Source organism: Schistocerca gregaria, chromosome 3 (genome assembly GCF_023897955.1).
Source record: "Schistocerca gregaria isolate iqSchGreg1 chromosome 3, iqSchGreg1.2, whole genome shotgun sequence".
Lineage (NCBI taxonomy): Eukaryota > Metazoa > Arthropoda > Insecta > Orthoptera > Acrididae > Schistocerca > Schistocerca gregaria.
Genome location: NC_064922.1, coordinates 137,568,841 through 137,590,869, shown reverse-complemented (window position 1 = coordinate 137,590,869; position 22,029 = coordinate 137,568,841). Strand labels below are relative to the sequence as shown.

Genomic DNA, 22,029 nt, shown 5'->3' with positions numbered 1-22,029 from the left:
GCCACGCCCCCACCCCTCCCACCATCCCACTGCGCCCCTTAAACTCGCAGGCCGCCATGTTACGTGACACGAGCACTCGCGGGTCATACGAGTGCCAGCAGCGCTCTCTGGCGGGGAGCGAGTAACTGTTTCAGGAAGGCCTAATAATTCGAAACTGCGCGTTTAAATGCATGCAAATATTCGTTAGCACTCGAGAAGGTTACGACCTTTGCTTGTTACCTTTTCATTGACATGTTAATTTCCTAGGGGCCCTGCACGGAGCCGAGCGTTCGCGAAGTATGGCGGACAATCCGACTTGTGTGACGTCACAAGTTCGTTGTTGGGGTGGGGGCCGTACATCTCGCGAGTTCCGCTATGAGGTAACGCACCTATGTGAGTGACACACTTATCCCGACACTCCACGCCACCAAATTATGCCTCAAAACACGCGTTTTTCAGAGTACATTCATTTTACGTTCACCCCTACCTTCAGAGGTTTAGATTTATTTACGACCAAGCGTGATGGCGCTGTGGTTAGTACACTGGAATCGCATTCGGGATGACGACGGTTCTAACCCGCGTCCGGCCATCCTGATTTAGGATTTCTATGGTTTCCCTGAATAGCTTCAGGTAAATGCCGGGATGGTTCCTTCGAAAGCACACGGCTGACTTCCTTCCCTATCCCTCCCTAATCCGATGGGACCGATGATCTCGATGTATGGTCCACGCCCCTAATCAACCAATCACTTTATTTACGCCTCATAAGTATTGTTTCTTTACTTACGACGTTTTACAGCAACTGTCTTAAAAGCTTCCATTGCAAAATTCTACAACGCAATTAGTAAAGAAACAAAATTTACAACAGTTAAGTAAATATAACCTTTTGAAGATAAGATAGACTACCAGACACCTTGAAAATAAACTTGAATAAAAGAGCAGCTAGTTCGAGCTAATTTATTACAAATTCCCTTCACTATTACCAGTTTCAGTAAGCTAGTAGTTCACAACGGACATGATTTATTAACTAATGTTAATACGAGGAAGAATAGGAAACCAAAGGCAGTGAGATAGGCAATCCCAGTCAATTAGGACTAGCTTCGCGATTTTTAGCCGTAGATAGGACATTCGATTGTTTGAAATTTAGTGTGTAAGTAACCTCAAAACTATTGCAAGCATTTTTAAATGATTGTCCAGAAATTTTTTGATGAATGATCGCATAGGTTGGGTTGTTTCTGTATATGAAATATATTAAGTGACCACACTACAAGCTTGTTTCTCTTTGTTGTTCGAATTCAGCAGCGGCAGAACGGCACTGCGCTTGCGCTAAGTAACCAAAACTTTCACTGCTCTGTGTCATGAGCAACGAGTTTAAATATCATAGGGAGGTTAACACACGAGTTACAGCCAGTGTTAAGTCGACCGCACATTGAAGGGAGACAGTCTGGTGTTTGTCTGTGTGGAAAGTGAACTGCTTTATTTGGAGACTCGTTTAATTTTTCTTTGCAATTTGTTCAGCGAAATATAAATTAAACGTGCCTAAAGTGTGTTTAACGTTCAATTGCACCAATCGAAGCGACAGTAGCTAAAGTAGAGACGGGCAGCAAAAATGAAACGGGACACGCTGTTTCGAACTGCAAAGAGCTACATCTGTTCAAATCAATTTTTCCAAAGCAAACCCAACTGTCATTCATTTCCAAAATCTTTACAAAAAAAAGATGAATCTTATAACCAGGGCACAGAGAGCGAACTTCTGACAATTTTGTCAGTACTACTGATAATACCAGCGAGTCATCAGTACAGGCAGTAAGTATGCAGTTTAATAATTATACTGCTTTTACACATACCATTTCTATTAGTTGACGACAACGGTGTTTACTCCATACTCTTCAGATGGTACCTGCTCATTTTGCATTGACTTTCGTTCAGTTTGCGAGCGGGTGTCGGGCTGCTGGCTGCCCACCCGTGTTCTAGTGAATAACGTTGGAGCTCCAGGAGGTACGATTGCCTATAAAAAGGCAGCAGCGCCAGAAGACTATAGCGGGCTGCAGACAGACTACCAGAGTTGACCGTGAACTCTGTACGACTCTAAACCCCAACCGTGAGAAGTTAAAAAGATTCGAAGATGACGAACTCAAAAGTTTTGCCTTCGCTCACTATTGAAAGTGATATTTTGAGGCAATTCCGTTGATATGTAGTGTAGGCGTTAACCATTTAGTCAATAAGATTATTTGAAACGTTGTCTTTGAGGCTGTTTGTTTGGTGAAGCACCATCTATGAATTAAATGTAAGTATGATATGCTAGGTAGTTACATTCCCTTTCGTATCTTGTATTTGTTTACTAAACATGTTTCCTTGTAGTTACGATGATTTTTTTCAATATTGAAATTCTGATCTTTCCATTGACATGAAACTCAAGTTTTTGTTCTTTTTTTAAAAAAGAAATATAATTAATAATACGGTCGTTAATAAATCGTCTTGACTAGTAGCATTATTTCAGTTCTTTTACTTCTTTAATTTTATCATTTTATTAGACCATAAATTATACAGAATAATTTCAACAAGGAAAAAATAGACGTTAAATTCTACGTTATAGGTTTTTAATTCGAAAATTGCTCTAAAATGTTATTTTTTGGCTTGGTTATCACAATATTTACCCTGGCAGAGCCCCACCACACGTTCAGCCTAAAAATACGTAGATGATAAAGACGGTCCTGCACTGCGCACCAACGAGCCAAAATGTTATGATGGCCACCTGACTGATAGTATATTGGTCCACTATGCAAACGCAGTACAGCAGAATTCTGCTTGGCATGGATTCTACAAGTGCGTGATAGGTTTACAGCTGTCTACTCACAGACTACTAAATTCCCGCAAACTACGGGCGCCCGATATGTGTTCCAGTGGGTACAGATCACGCACATTTGCTGGCTGAGGCATCACTATGAGTTCACTATCATACTCCTCAAACCAGTTCAGCACGATTCTGGTCTTGTGTCTCGGAGAGTTATCCTGATGGAAGATGTCCTCGCCATCAGAGAAGGGGTGCATGTTGTCCGCAATAATGTTTACGTTGTTACAGTGTCTGGGAGTACTAACATAGGTCCCACGGAAACCCAACTCAGTGTACCCCATAGCATAGTTCTGCTCTCACTGGCCTGTATCTGTGACGCGGTGCACTTTCCAAGCAGCCATCCGTCAGGATGACGGCGTGTAATGACCCAACCATCGACCTCAAGTAAGAAGAAATGCTATTCATTCGGCAGAGGACACGTTTCTATTGATCCACTGTGGAAAGTCAGTGCTGCTGTGCCCCTGCGATTGCAACTGACGATGTCGTTGAGCCAACACAGGAATACGTAGGGATCGAGTGATGTGGAGCTCCATATTCAACAGTGGCCTTTGAATGGTGTGCTTCGAAACGCGTCTGCCTGCGCCAGCATTGTACTCTGTCGTCAGATCTGCCACAGATTGCTGTCTATGCTGGATAACGCAGTGGGGGGTCCTCTGACGTCCACGTTTTGTGATGAGGCGTGGTCGTCCAATACCATATGCCCTACGCTTGTTGCATCATCCTTCGAACACCTTCCATAGTACGCAACAGCTGACGAGCTTCAGCGTTTCCTGCCACAGAGCCACAATAATTTGCCCTTTGTCAAAATCACTTACGTAAGTGTATTTCCGCATTTATGGACCTTGTCTTCGATATGATGACTGCCCATTCGTGTCTCTTCCGCTTACATTTTTTCCTTAATGCGTCACGTGCCCGCAAAATGGTTCAAATGGCTCTGAGCACCGTGGGACTTATATCTGAGGTCATCAGTCCCCTAGAACTTAGAACTACTTAAACCTAACTAACCTAAGGACATCAGACACTCCATGCCCGAGGCAGGATTCGAAACTGCGACAGTAGTAGAAGCGCGGTCCCATCAGCGGACTTCGAGCCAAAGTCCTGCGTGAAATTCCGAACATCTTCGCGAAGTCTCACGGATTGAGGGCATGTGTCACTGTTGATGGTGATCCGTCCGTCGCATTTTTTTTATCTCATTTTGTTCGCTTTTGTTCATTGCATCTGTTCGGGGCGGACGTAGTAAGACATCCGTTTAAGTTCGTTGTTGATCAATTAAGTCAGTTTTTTTTTTATTTTTATTACAGAGGGCAGCTAACCCTCTGACCGAACACGCTGAGCTACCGTGCCGGCGCTCTCGGTGCCGTTCGAGAGGAGTAAGCTATGCGTAGGCACCGGCTGTCGCCCTCTCCCGTTTTGTCATCATCATCATCATTACATAACACAAACGTGACAAACACCGACATAAGAAACAACTTTGACATATAAACAAGGGCAGGGGCCAATGTGCCCGAAGGTAGAAAACGTTTTCCCTTTCCGTGGGTTATCCTAGCCAACGGTGCCATACGACACTTACATTTCAAGCCCGACATTCACAGTTCACAGACTTCAAAATAAGACCGTTTCTGTGGAGATTAGTTCCGGTGCTCGTTCTGGCACCAGAGCGAAGTTGGTTGACTGACTTCCAGAGCGTCGTCCTTCTCGTATGACTCAAGTTTCCAGATGCTTGGTTCTCGTCTGCTGGCGATGGTATTACGTGGGTGACTGTTGACTGCGCATTGCGGAGCTGTGACAGTTCGAGGAGGATGTGCGTGCTGAGTGGCGGCGGCCGCTGCGTGTTGCAGGTGTCCGCGGGCTACGACTTCTTCACGCAGGTGTGGCCGGAGGAGGTGCCAGCAGCGGCGCAGGTGGAGCAGCAGCAGCAGCAGCAGGATGAGCCCACAGCTGACGGGGACGGCCGGCCCGGCTCCCGCCCTGGCACGCAGAGTTCGCGCGCAGGTGGGACGCCGTGCATCTGCGCGCGCACACACACACACACACACACACACACACACACACACACACACACACACAGTGCAATGTGCACACACCAATCACGTCAAGTTGACGCCCGACTTGCGAGAAAAATACATTAATGGCCATTAAAATTGCTACACCAAGAACAAATGCAGATGATAAACAGCTACTCATTGGAGAAATATATTATAGTAGAACTGCCATGTGATTTCACTTTCACGCAATTTGGCTGCATAGATCCTGAGGAATCAGTACCCAGAACAACAACCTCTGGCCGTAGTAACGGCCTTGATGCGCCTGGGCATTGAGTCAAACAGAGCTTGGATGGCGTGTACAGGTGCAGCTGCCCATGCAGCTTCAACACGATACCACAGTTCATCAAGAGTAGTGACTGGCGTATTGTGACGAGCCAGTTGCTCGGCCACCATTGACCAGACGTTTTCAATTGGTCAGAGATCTGGAGAATGTCCTCTCCAGGGCAGCAGTCGAACATTTTCTGTATCCAGAAAGGCCCGTACAGGACCTGAAACATGCGCTCGTGCATTATCCTGCTGAAATGTAGGGTTTCGCAGGGAGATGAAGGGTAGAGCCACGGGCCGTAACACATCTGAAATGTAACGTCCACTGTTTAAAGTGCCGTCAATGCGAACAAGAGCTGACCGAGACGTGTAACCAATGGCACCACATACCATCAAGCCAGGTGATATGCTAGTATGGCGATGGCGAATACACGCTTCCAATGTGCGTTCACCGCGATGTCGCCAGACACGGATGCCACCATCATGATGCTGTAAACAGAACTTGCCATTCGTGCGTCCAGGTTCGTCGTTGAGTACACCATCGCAGGCGCTCCTGTCTGTGATGCAGCGCCAAGGGTAACCGCAGCCATGGTCTCCGATCTGATAAGTCCATGCTGCTGCAAACGTCGTCGAACTGTTAGTGCAGATGGTTGTTGTCTTGCAACCGTCCCCATCTGTTGATTCAGGGATCGAGACGTGGCTGCACGATCCGTTACAGCCATGCGGATAAGATGCCTGTCATCTCGACTGCTGGTGATACAAGGCCGTTGGCATCCAGCACGGTGTTCCGTATTACCCTCCTGAACCCACCGATTCCTTATTCTCCTAACAGTCATTGGATCTCGACCAACGCGAACAGCAATGTCGCGATACGATAAACCGCAATCTCGATAGGCTACAATCCGACCTTTATCAAAGTCGGAAACGTGATGGTGTGCATTTCTCCTCCTTTCACGAGGCATCACAACAGCGTTTCACCAGGCAACGCCGGTCAACTGCTGTTTGTGTATGAGAAATAGGTTGGAAACTTTCCTCATGTCAGCACATTGTAGGTGTCGCCACCGGCGCCAACATTGTGAGAATGCTCTGAAAAGCTAATCATTTGTAAATGATAGCATCAACTACCTGTCGGTTAAATTCCGCGTCTGTAGCACGCCATCTTCGTGGTGTAGCAATTTTAATGGCCAGTAGTGTACTTTTTTTTTAATTTCTAAATACACAGGTGACAAAAGTCATGGGATAGCGGCTTGCTTATATACAAATGGCGGTTGTATCGCGTACACAAGGCATAAAAAACGGCAGTTTACTAGCGGAGCTGTCATGTGTACTCTCAACGGAAACTCCACATCGCACTCCTCTCAGATTTAGTGGTAAAATGGCCCATTGGATAGCCTGTCAGAAACTGAACACAGGTCAAGCATGAATACAGGAATAAAGTGTACTGAAGGAAAATAGAAACAGCGAACGGTCCAAGCTCAAGATCAGCAACATCGAGAGAACTGCAAGAACCACGGTGTCGGGGTTGTGTGGTCAAGATGTTTGACTACAAAGGGGGAGGACCGTGTTCAAATCTCCCTCGTGTCCCATTTCTCTGAACATTCCGTCCGGACACTGACGAGTTTGCTCTTCTTCTTTAGTCTTGGCAATTGCCATACTATACATTGGTTACAGAAACACAATACGAGTCATGTGGGAAGAAGAATATATTACCTTCGCAAGCGAATGTAATAAATAGTGAGAGCAAGCGAGATCCCGCATAGACATCTCACAGAATGAAAACAGCAAATAGACGTGTATGAACTATGTTACAACAAGGAATTCAAGAGTCAACACCTCCAAAACGGAACGCAAGAGACACAGCATATGACACATGCGTAGAACAAATAGGAGGTATGTAAGTCTGATTTCCTTTGCCGGTCTTGCAAAACGGACATTACACCACGACACAGACATAAATTTGAGCATAGCGAACAGGCATATGAGTGACCGGATGGATAGTTCATAATTTTGTGAACAAAAAGAAAATGTCACGAGAGGCATTTGAACACAAATCTCCCCCTCCGCATTCCGATACCGTAACCACACAACCACGACGCCACAGCTGTTCAAATTTGGTCGATGTTGCGCATCTTGAGCGTGGACTGTTCTATTTTCTACATCTACATCTACATACATACTCCGCAATCCACCATACGGTGCGTGGCGGAGAGTAGCTCGTACCACAACTAGCATCTACTCTCCCTGTTCCACTCCCAAACAGAACGAGGGAAGCATGACTGCCTATATGCCTCTGTACGAGCCCTAATCTCTCTTATCTTATCGTTGTGGTCTTTCCGCGAAATATAAGTTGGCGGCAGTAAAATTGTACTGCAGTCAGCCTCAAATGCTGGTTCTCTAAATTTCCTCTGAAGCATTTCCGTAACACTCGCGTCATGATCTAAGCTACCAGTAACAAATCTAGCAACACGCTTCTGGACTGCTTCTATGTCCTCCCTCAATCCGAACTGATAGGGATCCCAAACGCTCGAGCAGTACCCAAGAATAGGTCGTATTAGTGTTTTATAAACGGTCTCCTTCTTTTGTCACAGTTCAGTACACCTTCTTTCTGTTCTCATGCCTGATCTGGGTTCAAGTTCTGACGGGCTGTCCGCTGAGACATTTTAACAGTAAATCTGAAGGGGGGGGGGGGGAGGGGGGACGATGGGAAGTTTCCTTTGTCGTGTGATTCATGTGAAAAGGTTTCCGAAGTGATTATGGCCGCACGACGGGTATTAACAGACTATGAACGCGGAATGTTTGGGAAGCTGGACGTATTAGACATTTCCCTTCGGAAATCGTTAGGGAATTCAATATTCCGAGGTCCACCATATCAAGAGTGTGCGAGAATCCCAAATTTCAGGAATTATCACTCACAACGGACAACGGAATGGCCGACGGCCTTCATTTAACGACTGGGAGCAGCGGCGTTTGCGTAGAATTGTCAGTGCTAACAGACTAGCAACACTGCGCGGAATGAGCAGAAATGAATGTGGGAGGTACGACGAACGTATCCGCTAGGACACTGCGGCGAAATTTGGCGTTAATGGGCTACGGCAGCAGACGACCGACGCAGGTGCCTTTGCCAACAGCACGGTATCGCCTGCAGCTCCTCTTCTGGGCTCAACCAAGTTATCAAAATGCGCTGTGCAAGGTGTTGGTGTCGACTCAGCACAAAATCTCTATACTTCTTTTGAATTTCGCGAGGAAAACAACAAAACTCGGGAAAATTTTAATCTTCTAAGAAAATTATTTGCCAATTAGAGAAAAAATATGATTGCAGTTCGGAATATCTAACCAAGTGTTATCGGAGAAAACCGCAATGACATTTATTGTGCTGATAATTGTTTGTGAGGTAACCGCAGTAGTGAGTGAACTATTTTCAGTGCTGGTGAAGTTGGCATCCGACTTTCGAGAAATACATATTTTTTCCAGTATTCTTGGTAGACATGGTGTAATTGTACAGTTTCCTCTACAAAATTTGAATAATAGTTCCGCAGCATTTTTCTGCAACGAAACGTTTCAGCATGAAGGTGTACCTAAGTAAATTAAGATGACCATGACGACCTTCTTTATCTATTGTTTCGAGGACATTTTCCATCCGGTATCGGCCGTGGCATCTGACACGTTTTGGAAGGCAGGATAAGACGGTGTGAAGAGAATTCCTCTAGCATCTATCACTTTAAATTCTTCCTAGCCGAGAAGACTTTTCATTTCTGGTAGATTATGCATCTTTGTGGGAGTTATGGTTCATAAATATCAGTTACCCAGCGCTTGAAAGACATGATGCCGAAATCTTCGCCTTTTCTTTTAACATAATTCCACGATATTCTTCTGTTTAATAAATGTTCTGGAGCTGGTATGTAGCCATGAAAGTCTTCCAAACGTGAAAATGTTTTCACAGTCTCCATTGACTATATTAAGAGAGCACCGCGAATTCTTACCACAGAATCTCCATAGCACTTCAGATTCTAAAACGCTTCCCACTGCCGATTAAATTTACGTTTCCACAGTAATTAAAAAGGTTTCCAAATGTACCTCTTCCACAATTTTAATTTAAATAATTTAGTTAAATTAGACAACGAATTGGGGATCGAACTTTCCTGCTACCTGAGGACAAGGTTTCGCTTAGTTCGAGTAAGGGTTTAACTGACATTTTTCGGTAGAACTCTTGAGATGTTATGCAGATCTACGATCATAACTGTTGTAAGAATTTGTTTTTTATGGACTGAAAGTGACTCCATTATTACAGCAATTATCTCATGAACTACTGTGTACACAAACAATGTCACTAGGATTTTCTTTAGAACTTTTGGGGAGCTATTCAGAACTGTGATCACAAATTTTTTCCGCAAATTGGTAAATATTTTGTTTACAAGATGCAATGTTCACAACCACAAATACTATTCACATTTTAAGTGATGTCTCCAATTCCGCTGACGTAATTAAATTTCACAGCCATAGCTTTTACTGTATTTGGCTCGCCGCAAAAATCGATTTTTGTTTTGCTCGCTGTGGAGAGATTTCTTCAGGAAACAGCAAATATGACTGCAGTGAGCTATTAAGTGTGAAAGGGCAATTCAACAAATTAATGTCTCAGTTGGTAAACCAGTAAGTCAACATATTATACATATTTTCAGTCGCGGATCTGTTACGCTATAATATACTGTGCTAATTCCTCACTTAGCAGAAAGTATCAATTGTACAAAACGAAGCCGGTTGCACCCTCTGTTGGTACAGATGAATAAATAATCCGGAGCGCAGGGCCTTCGCTGTTGACACATTTCGGCTGGTTGACTTCTTTTACAGTCCGTACTCGGGTGAGAGCCGGAGCACTCGATGCAGCGAGGTGGAAAACTGCAGGGTCACGCCATGTGGTAAATCCACTGACATCTAAAGCACTGCGGCATGCCACGTTGGCCGGGAAGATCTTCTATCATATCTTTGCAGGCAGCAAGGTAGTTGACGGTGTACATTTCCGTATTGAACTCTGTGTACAGGGCCACCATCAGAAATAGTGGTTCCCAAAGTCAGTATTCAGAGATTTAAGGTGAGTCACCGTGTGGGTCCTAAAACAAGCCTCAACCAGGATGTTCTGGATTATGATCAGATCCATGTTGGAAGGCAGGTCCCACAGAACGAGTTTCAAGGGCTCTGGAGAGACTGTTGCAAAGGTGTGAAATGGAAGGTTCCCCAATCTTACATTGATTCTCAGTCGTTCGCTAGCTAATCTTGAATCTGAAGATGTGACCGTGAGCCTACCCATGTGACGGAGCGGTTTTAGGCGCTACAGTCTGGAACCACGCTACCGCTACGGTCGCAGGTTCGAATCCTGCTTCAGGCATGGATGTGTGTGATGTCCTTAGGTTAGTTAGGTTTAAGTAGTTCTAAGTTCTAGGGGACTGATGACCTCAGCAGTTAAGTCCCATAGTGCTCAGAGCCATCTCATCCTTTTTTAAATTTTTTTTTACCGTAAACACGACCTCCCTCAGTTTGTGGTACAGTTAATCAGGGTAGTGCATCACTAGCGGTGGTAGTTTTTAAGTTTCAGTGGTGATGACTGCTTCTTACTGTTCTGCTGTAACTTCCCGAATACTGATACATCCTCTTCAGCCACCGCGTCGGAAGAATTATGCATGTGTAGCTGTCGAACAGCTACACATGCATAATTCATGCATGCAGGGGACGTACTGTAATGATGCGTTTTGCCTATTGGAAGTCTCGCGCATTGTTGGGCGCCTGATTGCTGGAAGCAGATTGTTGCGATGGTGACGCATCTCGCCCGCTCAGTGATGCACTCGCGTCGTTGGCATTGCTGGCTTCACTGATGCCGACTCGGTTGGTAAGAACCAGCAGAGAAGCAAGCCCCTGCTCGGCGGAATCTAAATCGTTGCAGTGGGGCGACTGGCTGCAGTTTCCGACGCGCAGGTATCCATCCGAACGTTGCCGACCGGCCAATACACGAGCGTCCTCGTCCAAGGCCGAGTCGCGCTCGGCATTTCGCACTCGAATGAATTCATGAAGCACAGCTAACTGCTAACTGAATGATTCCCCATTCTTTTCTGCTCCGATTATATAGGATGAATCACCTGAAACTTGCACCGCAAATATTCCGGAAGTGGAAAGTTTTATTGACCTACAGTTTTTCGCAGAATGAAGTGGTAGCCAGGCGCTCTTATTGTTAAACGGATTGTAATAATACTTAAAAAGCGTATTTTTGGTACCAACATTCACTTTTTTAAAGGAACAATGCCTATTGACATTAACATACTAAAAGTAGGGTAAATTAGAATGTCAGTGGTATTTGTTGCAGAATTCTAGTCCGAGTTGTATACGAGGTATCGTACTTTGAAAAGTTTACACACCGACTCTTGTCTGTGCCATTCAAACCTGCGTAGTTGCTAGGTACGATGTTGTTATGTTTGCTTACAGAGTGCGTGTGTGCTCCTTGAGTGCGTTGTGGTTTGTTAGTGGGCCACTAAGCAGTAGGTCGTGAGTGGGCGATAAAAATGTGTGACTAGGGCCTCCCGTCGGGTAGACCATTCGCCGGGTGCAAGTCTTTCGATTTGACGCCATTTCAGCGACTTGCTCGTCGATGGGGATGAAATGATGATGATTAGGACAACCCAACACCCAGTCCCTGAGTGGCCAAAACCTCCGACCCAGCCGGGAATCGAACCCGGGCCCTGATGATTGACATTCTGTCGCGCTGACCACTCAGCTACCTGGGGCGGACGTGAGTGGGCGAGGAGATTTACCAATGCAGAAAAAGCCGATATGCTCAATGGTGCATTGAGATTGTGGGAAGAATGCAGTTCATTCTTGTACACAGTATGCGGCAGGATACCCCAATAGACGTGGAACATCTGCGCAGTGTCCGCAGCTCGTTGTCTTGCGGTAGCGTTCTCGCTTCCCGCGCATGGGGTCCCGGGTTCGATTTCCGGCGGAGTCGGGGATATTCTCTGCCTCGTGATGACTGGATGTTGTGTGTCTTTCATCATCATTTCATCCTCATTGACTCGCAAATCGCCGAAGTGGCGTCAACTGAAAAGGACTTGCAATAGCGCGGCCGAACTTCCCCGCATGTGGCCTCCCGGCTGAAATGCCATACGATCATTTCATTTCATCTCCGCAGTTTTTTATCAACCTATTCAACCAGTTACTTGAAGTCGTGATGTAACAGTTAAACAACATAACAGAAGGAAACAAGTTACGACAGAAGAGAGGGTAAATTAATGTTCTAGCTGCTGTTGCAATTCATCCGCACATTAGCTCCAGCGCAGTCGTACTAGGAAGTGGCGCGAGTCAGGCAAGTGTCGTACACATTATCCAGCGACATAGGTTCCATCCCTATCACATCTCTCTCCATCGAAAACTGCATGGAAACGATAATGAGAATCGTATAAACATCTGTACATGGGCATTTAGAGAGAATACTCCGGATGTATCATGGTAACCCCGCCGAAATACGCACTATTGGTCTGTTGACAATCCCCACTGGCTTCGTCAGGTGGAACGTCAGCGTCCACGGAGTGTAAAGGTGTGGTGTGGGATAGTGAGCCATCATGTGAGCCATCATCCCATAGGTCCCTTTTTTCATAGATGGAACGCTGAACGCCCTCAAGTACCGCAGCTTCCTAACAAACCATCTTCTACGGATGGTAGAAGACGTTCCTGTGAAGGCTAGCAGGGACCTGTGATACCAACATGATGGTTATCCAGCCCATAGGACGCGAAGTTGTACGACCTGTCTTCAACGAATTGTTTCCAAATCGTTGGGTTGGAGCCGCGCTGGATTAGCCGAGCGGTCTAAGGCGCTGCAGTCATGGACTGTGCTGCTGGTCCTGGCGGAGGTTGGAGTCCTCCCTTGGGCATGGATGTGCGTATTTGTCTTTAGGATAATTTAGGTTCAGTAGTGTGTAAGCTTAGGGACTGACGACCTTAGCAGTTAAGTCCCATAAGATTTCACACACATTTGAACATTTTTGTTGGGTTGGACGCAGACGACCTGTTACTTGGCCAACCTGTTCCCCGAATTTGACACCTGTCGACCTTTTTCTATGGGGAACGCTGAACGCTGAAAGACGCTGTTTACAAGGACATACCAGCTATACACGATGATTATCAATGATGTATTACTGCAGCCTGCTCGGACATCTCCGCTGAAACGCTAACATGTGTGCGTCAGTCGTTCCATACCATTCTTGAAGCGTGTATTGGCACTGTTGGTGGTCATTTTGGCCACACCTTTGATAGTCAGTAGTCTTGTTACTGCACACAATCCACATAACTAAGGTGTGCACTTCCGTTGTTCTTTAGTGTCTGCTACCACAGGTGAAAGTGTTGGTGTGGGAGCTTCTAAAACTAAGATACCTCGTAAACGACCCGCACTAGAATCGTGAAACAAATACCGCTGACATTGTAATTACACTATTTTTAGTTTCTTTAGTGTCAATAGGCGTTCTTCCATTCAAAAAGTGTATGTTTGCACGCGCTTTCTAAGGATTATTACAATTTATTGACTGGCTGAAAATATGAATCCTGACTACCATTCCGTGAAAACTGCACATCAGTTGCACTTTCAATTTCCGCGAGTTTTAGATGATTCATCCAATATACCTTACTTATCGGGTCAGCACCAGCTGCCATTCAATCTTGGGATAGGCAGTGGTCATAATGTCGTCAGTGTCTTTACGTCATGTCATGGAGGTTTTTCAGTACTTCTATAGCGTCCTTGCGGATTCCGCTTCTGGCCCATAGTAGGTTCCTAAGTACTCTTTCAAAGGCTTTGCCATAGTCTGTAAAGACAATGTAGGTGGCGCGGTTTCTCTCTTCTTTCGTCAATTCGCTATTTTGTGGCGAAAACATTACCAACCTCTCTCTCTGTGACTATTCTCTGATTTTTGTTAGGAAGTGTTCAGTTAGCAGACTGTTAATGGTATTTTAAGAAAAATGAAAGTAATACCAAAAATGACAAGGAAGGAGACGAATCACCGCATGCCAAAACGGCCGCACTCAGACTTAATGAAATCGCAACAGTTCGTCACACAGAAATGACTCCTTTACTGCACCATGGCTGGTAGCCTTTAAACACTGCTGGCCCCTTCCAACGCTAGCAAAGGTTGCTAAGATTCCTAATATTTGATTGAGGTTGAACGCTTCTGCCGTGTTTCTTTCTTACAAGTGCGAAATTGCAGTACAAACCAATCATTCTGAAATATTGCAGAAAACCACTCTTATCGTTCTAAAACTGGGATATTTTGTAGCTAAGCCTAGGCGTGTAGATACTTAAATAGACAAGATGTATTACGAAACGTCACAAATAATGAGCGATTATTAGATTGTGAGGGCTGCGACTATCGATGGTGGTATGACGTAATCAGTCGCACCAGGGGCCTCTTTACGATAGTTTGTAGGGGGATGGGCGAGCTATTTTTAATACACTGATAATTTTTTTAAATGTAGAATAATGAAATTTCGGGAATACATTTGTCTAGGTAACATATTTAAGTGATTAACAATGCAAGATCGAGGGTTAATGTAAGTGCAAGATAAGCTATTGCAAGTCTGAAATGCTGGTACATTAATGACTGATGTAACTGTCATAATGATGAATGCAAGCATGCAAACGCGCATTCATTGTGTTGTTCAGGTGCCAAATGTCAGTTTGTGGGATGGAGTATCATGCCTGTTGCAATTGGTCTGTCAATGTATGGACGGTTAATGCCGTTTGCGGGCCGGCCGCGGTGGTCTCGCGGTTCTAGGCGCGCAGTCCGGAACCGTGCGACTTCTACGGTCGCAGGTTCGAATCCTGCCTCGGGCATGGATGTGTGTGATGTCCTTAGGTTAGTTAGGTTTAAGTAGTTCTAAGTTCTAGGGGACTGATGACCACAGCTGTTAAGTCCCATAGTGCTCAGAGCCATTTGAACCATTTTGCCGTTTGCGGATGACGCTGGAGTTGTCGTCCAAAGATGTCACATACGTCATCGACTGGGGGCAGATCTGGTTATCGCGCAGGCTAAGGCAACATGTCGACACTGTGTAGAGCCTGTTGGGTTACATCAGCGGTATGTGGGCGAGAGTTATCGTGTTGGAAAACACCTCCTTGAACGCTGTTCATGGACGGTGGCAGCACAACAGGTCGAATCACCGGATTGACGTACAAATTTTCAGCCAGGGCGCGTGGGGTAACCACGAGATTGCTCTAGCTGTCACACGAAATCCCATCCCAGACCATAACTCTAGATCTGTGGTTCCCAACATGTGGGTAAGATATAATTATTTTTAAATGATCATAACTATTATCACTTTTCATAAGGCTGTAATGTCGAGTACACACGTTTCAAACACTAACTTTAACACGTGACACAATGTGGTGGATGATGTAGCGTGTGAAACGAATGTATGATTACATCTTTCTCATATAATACACACACACACACACACACACACACACACACACACACACACACACACACACTTTTTACCACCCATTGTTGAGAGTAAAACTAAGACATATATATCATATATGCTTAAATAACTCATCAAAATGCCATCTCCGAGTGTAGATGCGGTAGTTCCCGCAGTGGTTCAGAAATTGCTTCATTGCTCAGTTTGCAACAGATAAACGAACCAATTGACAGCACAACACAACAGTAGCTATGGTACGGCTGTTAAATTGCTGTGAGGCCTACACACTGTTATTATTATTATTATTATTATTATTATTACTGGTAGATGTGCACAGACATACAGAATTACCAGCCTGAAGTCTTCCACTGTCACTTTAGAAGCAAGGAGTCCAACAGCCAAGTGATTTCAAAACAGTGCTTTATGCGAGGCAAGGGCAATCGTTGTTCTGGTTTCGCGTGGAAGCGTTTTATGCAGTCGAGTCGCACCAGAAATGTATAAACGGTTTGTAGATGTTGATAAAACATGGGTAGGGCAGCGCCTGCCAGGGGTTTTTTCTTTCTTTCTTTTTGCTCACTGGAACAAGTCGGCACCAGAGATTTAACACAGTATACGTGTATTAAATCGCCATGTCAAGAAAAGTTCACCGTGCAGCTGCAACTGTGCGAATAGTGTGGCTGATAGAATTCATTTTGACGTCACTTCCGAGTGGTTTTGGACCACAATGATGTCTGTTAGGCTTCCCGTAGCAATTGAAAACATGACGGCATAGTCGCAAAATGTCACTGTTACAGTGTCTGGCGGTAGTCCCTGTTGTTTATATTATCTGGTGATGTTGTTGTTGTGATTATAAGAAATTATGTTTTAAAAATTGAATTTCAGAACAGTTTTTGTAAAAAATGATTTATCATTGCAAGTTTTACCACATGGAAATTAGGGATTGGTGCCTTTGATTAATAAAATTTACAGATAAAGAAGAAGACAGACGTGACTTGGTACCTGAAGAAACAGAGGACGACACCAAATTATTGGCTGCCGATTACCTTGGTCTGAACGAGGATGAGGACTGGGAAGTTGTCTTACAAACTGCTGCTCGGCGGCCCCTGAAGACGACACAGCTTCTCCAAAAAGAGGCAGCTTTGTATTTCTATCCGAGCTCCAAGCCAGGTAACAGTCATTAATGTAATTTTTCCTGTGTTTCTAATATTTCATTTGCCTTCTAAACATAACTTCTTTATCCTCTCGCCATGGATTTGTCGTCTTTCTTCAGTGTGTTAACTGTAAGTCCCGAATCAGTAGAAGTCGATAGGTTTCAGCGAGCAATCTTGTTTTTGGTTGCATATTACCCCGTCTGACAGTACTCCGTGAGATGGCCATTATTGTCTGCTGTGGCAGTGCTTTGTGCTTCAATTTATTTCGTGCTCTTCCCTCTCAGTAAGATACTGTACCTGTACGTCATCTTTGCACTGGTATCGTTTTTATGCACTGGAGAGAAATGGGAAAAGAAAGAATAACAGAATAATCTGCCGTTACATTCTTCTCGGTGACATTGATATTGTCGGTTGATTATGATGTCTCAACTGTATAGTATGTTATTGGGAGAACAACTTTTTTGCTAGCAGCCAACTTTGGATTTGGCGGAAAGAAATTTCTAGCTAAAGACATCACAGGTGAATCCGTGCGATTCAAGCAGTTTTTATGCTCGGTGTTTACAGACGACTATGCCATTGCTAGTGTTTTCGACATATTCACTTGAGTAATTAAAAGTATTTAACCCGCATGATGCTGCCGTATCTCGCCATGACGCATCCCGGGTCCGCGTTCTTGTAGTCCATAGTAACAGATTGGAAGGACAATTTTGCAGCGATTTCCGAAAGTTTCCATAAGATTCTGTGCTGTTGTGCATATTTTCAAAATATTAGTTTAATTTTGGAGCTATTTTCACAGAATATGTTGGACATTAATCAGACCGCCTGTAATCAAACTTAGCAATTCTTTATGGACTTATAGTTTTTAATGTGATATGTTCCACCGTGTCAATTTTCACCATCTCAACGCTGTTGACAGGCTCCATCAGAAAATTTTTTTGACAGTAATACAGGGCTGCGCCAGGAAAGTCTGCATTCACACTTTTGAAAATAATTTTGTCTGAAACCAAGAGAATACGGAGATTTTGATGAATTAACGAGAAAGAAATGAACATATTCAACCTAATATTTATCTATATCCATGGAAGAGCCACCAACCCAGACCATTAGCGAAAATAAAGATGTCTATGAAGATGAAATATGTGTATGAAGAAGAAATTGACTACACATTTCACGTTCTCGAAATTTCAGCAAAAATTAATTATCTTAACAATTAAACGTCCAAGTTATTGATTCCTGATATAATGAGGCGAACGTACATTCCTTTGCGATATGCCCTTTGGATCCATATTTTCAAATTAAACGTCTTTCAAACGACTGGTACCAGAATTGTATCGATAAACAAGCTGTCTGAAACATGAAAATGTGTTCAGGGATGGCCAGTCAGACAAATTAGTTCTCATATTCCAAAGATACTGTAAATACAACGCATAAAGATAAGAAGGAAAAATAAGAAAAAAAATCTTGAAGCATCGAAATGGGGGTGGGGGAACAAAATGAAACTTCACAGATTGAGAGGGTATGTGATTTTATATCAGCGATTAAAATATCGAGTCAAATTTATAAAGAAGAGGGCAGTATGAGCCCACTTCTCAGGACGAACTGTATGAGTGCACTGATTCAGTTGGGAAGAGTGGTGTAAAGCCATTGTATCATCTCCCAAGGCCAACTGACCCGCATCTATTGTAATTGGCCCTTGGTCCCCTGTATACAGGCACTGGGACTGAGTTCACATCTGACGCCTGAGCTAGTCCTGTATATATTCTATTGCGGACATAACAGGGGACTGTACTGGCCACAGGAATGAGTGTATGCATAAGTTTTTCTGGTGGAGGACAGGGGATAGACTCTAAAATTATAGTTTTTAGTGTAAATGAGTTAATCAGTTTCAAGGAAGAAATAATTTTTCTAGGTAACACATAAAAACTTACTATACTATAGAGAATTGATGGTTATCCTGTCATTATATGACTATAACCTCTGTACTCCATATTCCAGAGAGGAGGTGGGGGGTGGAGACGGTCAGGTGTCCCCTCAACCTCCCCACCCCCGCCCCCTTGATGGCGCTAAAGTAATGCGAGTATCTCAACATCACACAGACAGTTCACAGAGACACAAGCCATTTGTGGGACGAGCATTGCCTTCTTAAAATGGCACTATAATACTGTTGTATGAAACGTAACAAAATAGGACATAGAATTTCTGTGAGCTGCTGACAGATTTCCTTCAATCACTGTTAGCTGTGACCTGAAGTTACACCTGATGGCTCTTCACACCATAATGCCAGGAGTAATGCCACCATATTTGATGATGTTGGGCAGGTGGAATAATGCGGGACTTTGATTTGTCACCGAACACAGTGTAGTGCCAGTCATCAGCAGTCCATGGTTCCTGGCCACAGCACCATTCCAAATACAGCTGTTTGTGTTGTGATGTTAATGGCAGTCTATCCACGTGATGCTACTAGTGTGGCTATAGCTAATCTCCAACCAGTTGTGTGGGTGATCACACAATGTTTCAGGGAGTCCATTACTTGATCTTGGATGGCAGGTGTAGATATGAAGTGATTAAAAGGTGCTTAGTGTGCATTACGGCAATCATCTTTCATGTTGGTCAGATGTGATCAATTGGTACCTTGGTGACAAGTATGCCTACCTCACGTTCCCATGCACTCCAACATCGGCCCACTGTCACAATTGAATGCCCCACAAATTTGGATATTGCATGATTTGACCAGCCGATAAAATGGAGATCCACAATGAGTCCCCTTTAAACTCTGTTAGATGTTGATAAAGCTTTCTCACGTGAATATACGGCATTTCCATGATCTTCAAATTGATCATGCACTATCGGACACTGTCCAGGGCCCATTACATGCTGAGGTGACAAAAGTCATGGGATTGCAACATGCCCATATACAGATGGTGGTAGTATTGCGTACACAAGGTACAAAAAGGCAGCACATTGACGGAGCTGTCATTTGTACTCATTTGTCAGGTGATTCATGTGAAAAGGTTTTCGATGTGATTGTGGCCACACAACAAAATTAACAGACTTTCAACATGTAATTGTAGTTGGAGCTAGATGCATGGGACATTCCATTTTGGATGTCATTATGGAATTCAATATTCTTAGTTCCACAGTGTCAAAAATGTGCCGAGAATATCAAATGTCAGGCAGTACCTGTCATCGTGGTATATGCAGTGGCCAGTAGACTTCGCTTAATGACTGAGAGCAGCAGTAGCTGTTAGCTAGAGTTGTCAGTGCCAACAGACAACTATCACTGCAGTAGCAGTAGCTGTTAGCTAGAGTTGTCAGTGCCAACAGACAACTATCATTGCACGGGATAATCACAGAAATCAATGTGAGATGTACGACAAACTTATCTGTTATGGCAGTGTTGTGAAATTTGGCATTAAATGTGCTACAGCAGCAGATGACTGATTGTGATAGACTCTGCTAACAGCATGACATCACCTGCAGTGCCTCTCCCAAGCTTGTGACCATATTGGTTGGACCCAAGACAACTGGAAAAGCGTGGTCTGATCAGATGACTCCCTATTTCAGTTGATAAGAACTGATGTTAGGATTCGATTATGGTGAAGACCCCATAAAGCCAAGGACCCAAGCTGTCAACAAGGCACTGTGCAAGCTGGTGGTGGAACCGTAATGGTATGGGCTGTGTTTACATGGAATGGACTGGGTCCTCTGGTCCAACTGAACTGATCATTCAGTGGAAATGGTTGTGCTTGGATATTTGGAGACCATTTGCAGGCGTTCCTGGACTTAACATTCCAAAACAATGACGGAATTTTTGTTGATGATAATACTCCATGTCACTGGGCCACAGAACATTCTGGATCACTTGAGTGAATGATTTTGCTACCCAGATTGCCCACCATGAATCCCATTGAACATTTATGTGACATAATCAAGATGTCAGATCATGCACAAAATCCTTCATTGACAACACTTTCGCAATTATGGATGGCTATAGAGGCAGCATGGCTCAGTATTTACACAGGGGCTTTCAATGACTTGTTGAGTCCATGCCACATTGAGTTCTTGCACTAAGCCAGCCAAAAAGAGGTCCACTATTGTATTAGGAGATATCCCATGACTTTTGTCACCTTGGTGTATACGATACTAGGCCTGGTAACAACACTAAATGGGAAAAGATCTAATGCACTCTTGTAGCCATTGTGCCCATGACATAGAATTGTAGGTTTAATCGTTTGCAAACATACCGATGGTGTGTACATAATTACATTGACAACCAACCATATCTTCCAGGTGCTTTACTTTTTTTGCCAGGCAGTGAATATATATGCATAATATTGCACAATCAATCAGGGAAACAAGTATTAACTAAACTGGTTCACTTCTGTCCAGCAAGACTAGTCAACTACCTGTTTGACTCTCTCATTCCCTCCTGAAACAAATGTCAAACAGGCAAGGGAGAAAAATTGTTTCATACTGTATGTTTAGCACTTCTTTTTTTGATAGCAAAATACTGTTGTCTACCCCATTACTACTAAAGGCTTAATCCATGTCAATTCAGGCAGGCTAGGAAAAAAATTTACCTTCACAGTCTCAGATGTTATTGAATTTGGCATATATTAAAATGAAGGACTAAGTAAGGAACATGTATTTTTTTTATTTTCTCCAAAAAAATTTCTGCTCCGAGATCCAGCCCTCCAAAGATGACACTGTGCATACCATTTTGAAGATGCAAATTTTGGAAAAAAGTTTAAAATGCTATATCTTTGGAACAGTTCTAGATATTTTGTTGGTTTTTTATTTGAAAGATAATTGTTTTATGATTACAAAGAAATCCTCCTTTTGTACTTATCTGTTTAAGTTCTTTTACTATAGCATTCTGAACTTTCTTTGTAATGTATGGTTTTTTTTTCAAAAATGCCAATCCATTAAATTTTGATTTTTTTCTGTTGATTAGTACCATATAGTTCTAAATTCCCTGAAAAGGAGAGCTTCCACTTTTAGATTGAACAGATTTTATAAACAATTGAAATTTTTGCCATACATAAAACCTGTTTTATAACTACATTATCGCATAATAGGCCCATAAAAATCAAAACCTAGCCTTATTTAACATCATTTTAGTTTTTAAAGATGAGTAAGAGACTCATTTTTCAAGCATTTTAAATGGTTCCAAAATGCATGTGAAAGGTGCAAAGACTGAGAGCTTTCAATTTATACAACTTCTGTGCACACTCTTTTGTACTGAAATTAGCCAGTCAATGAATTAAAAATGTGTTCCACTTCTTTAGTATCT

The 22,029-nt window shown here is 43.6% G+C and overlaps 1 protein-coding gene across 1 annotated transcript in view; it reads left to right on the top strand.

Annotated features, from left to right (window-relative positions):
* The window catches only part of LOC126355338 (coiled-coil and C2 domain-containing protein 2A), a 536,251-nt gene that overhangs the window by 202,348 nt on the left and 311,874 nt on the right, over positions 1-22,029 (top strand). Inside the window, exons 6-7 of the mRNA XM_050005633.1 lie at positions 4,669-4,822; positions 16,555-16,752. Coding sequence (XP_049861590.1) covers positions 4,669-4,822; positions 16,555-16,752 — 352 coding nt within the window. The remainder of the gene's footprint in view (positions 1-4,668; positions 4,823-16,554; positions 16,753-22,029) is intronic.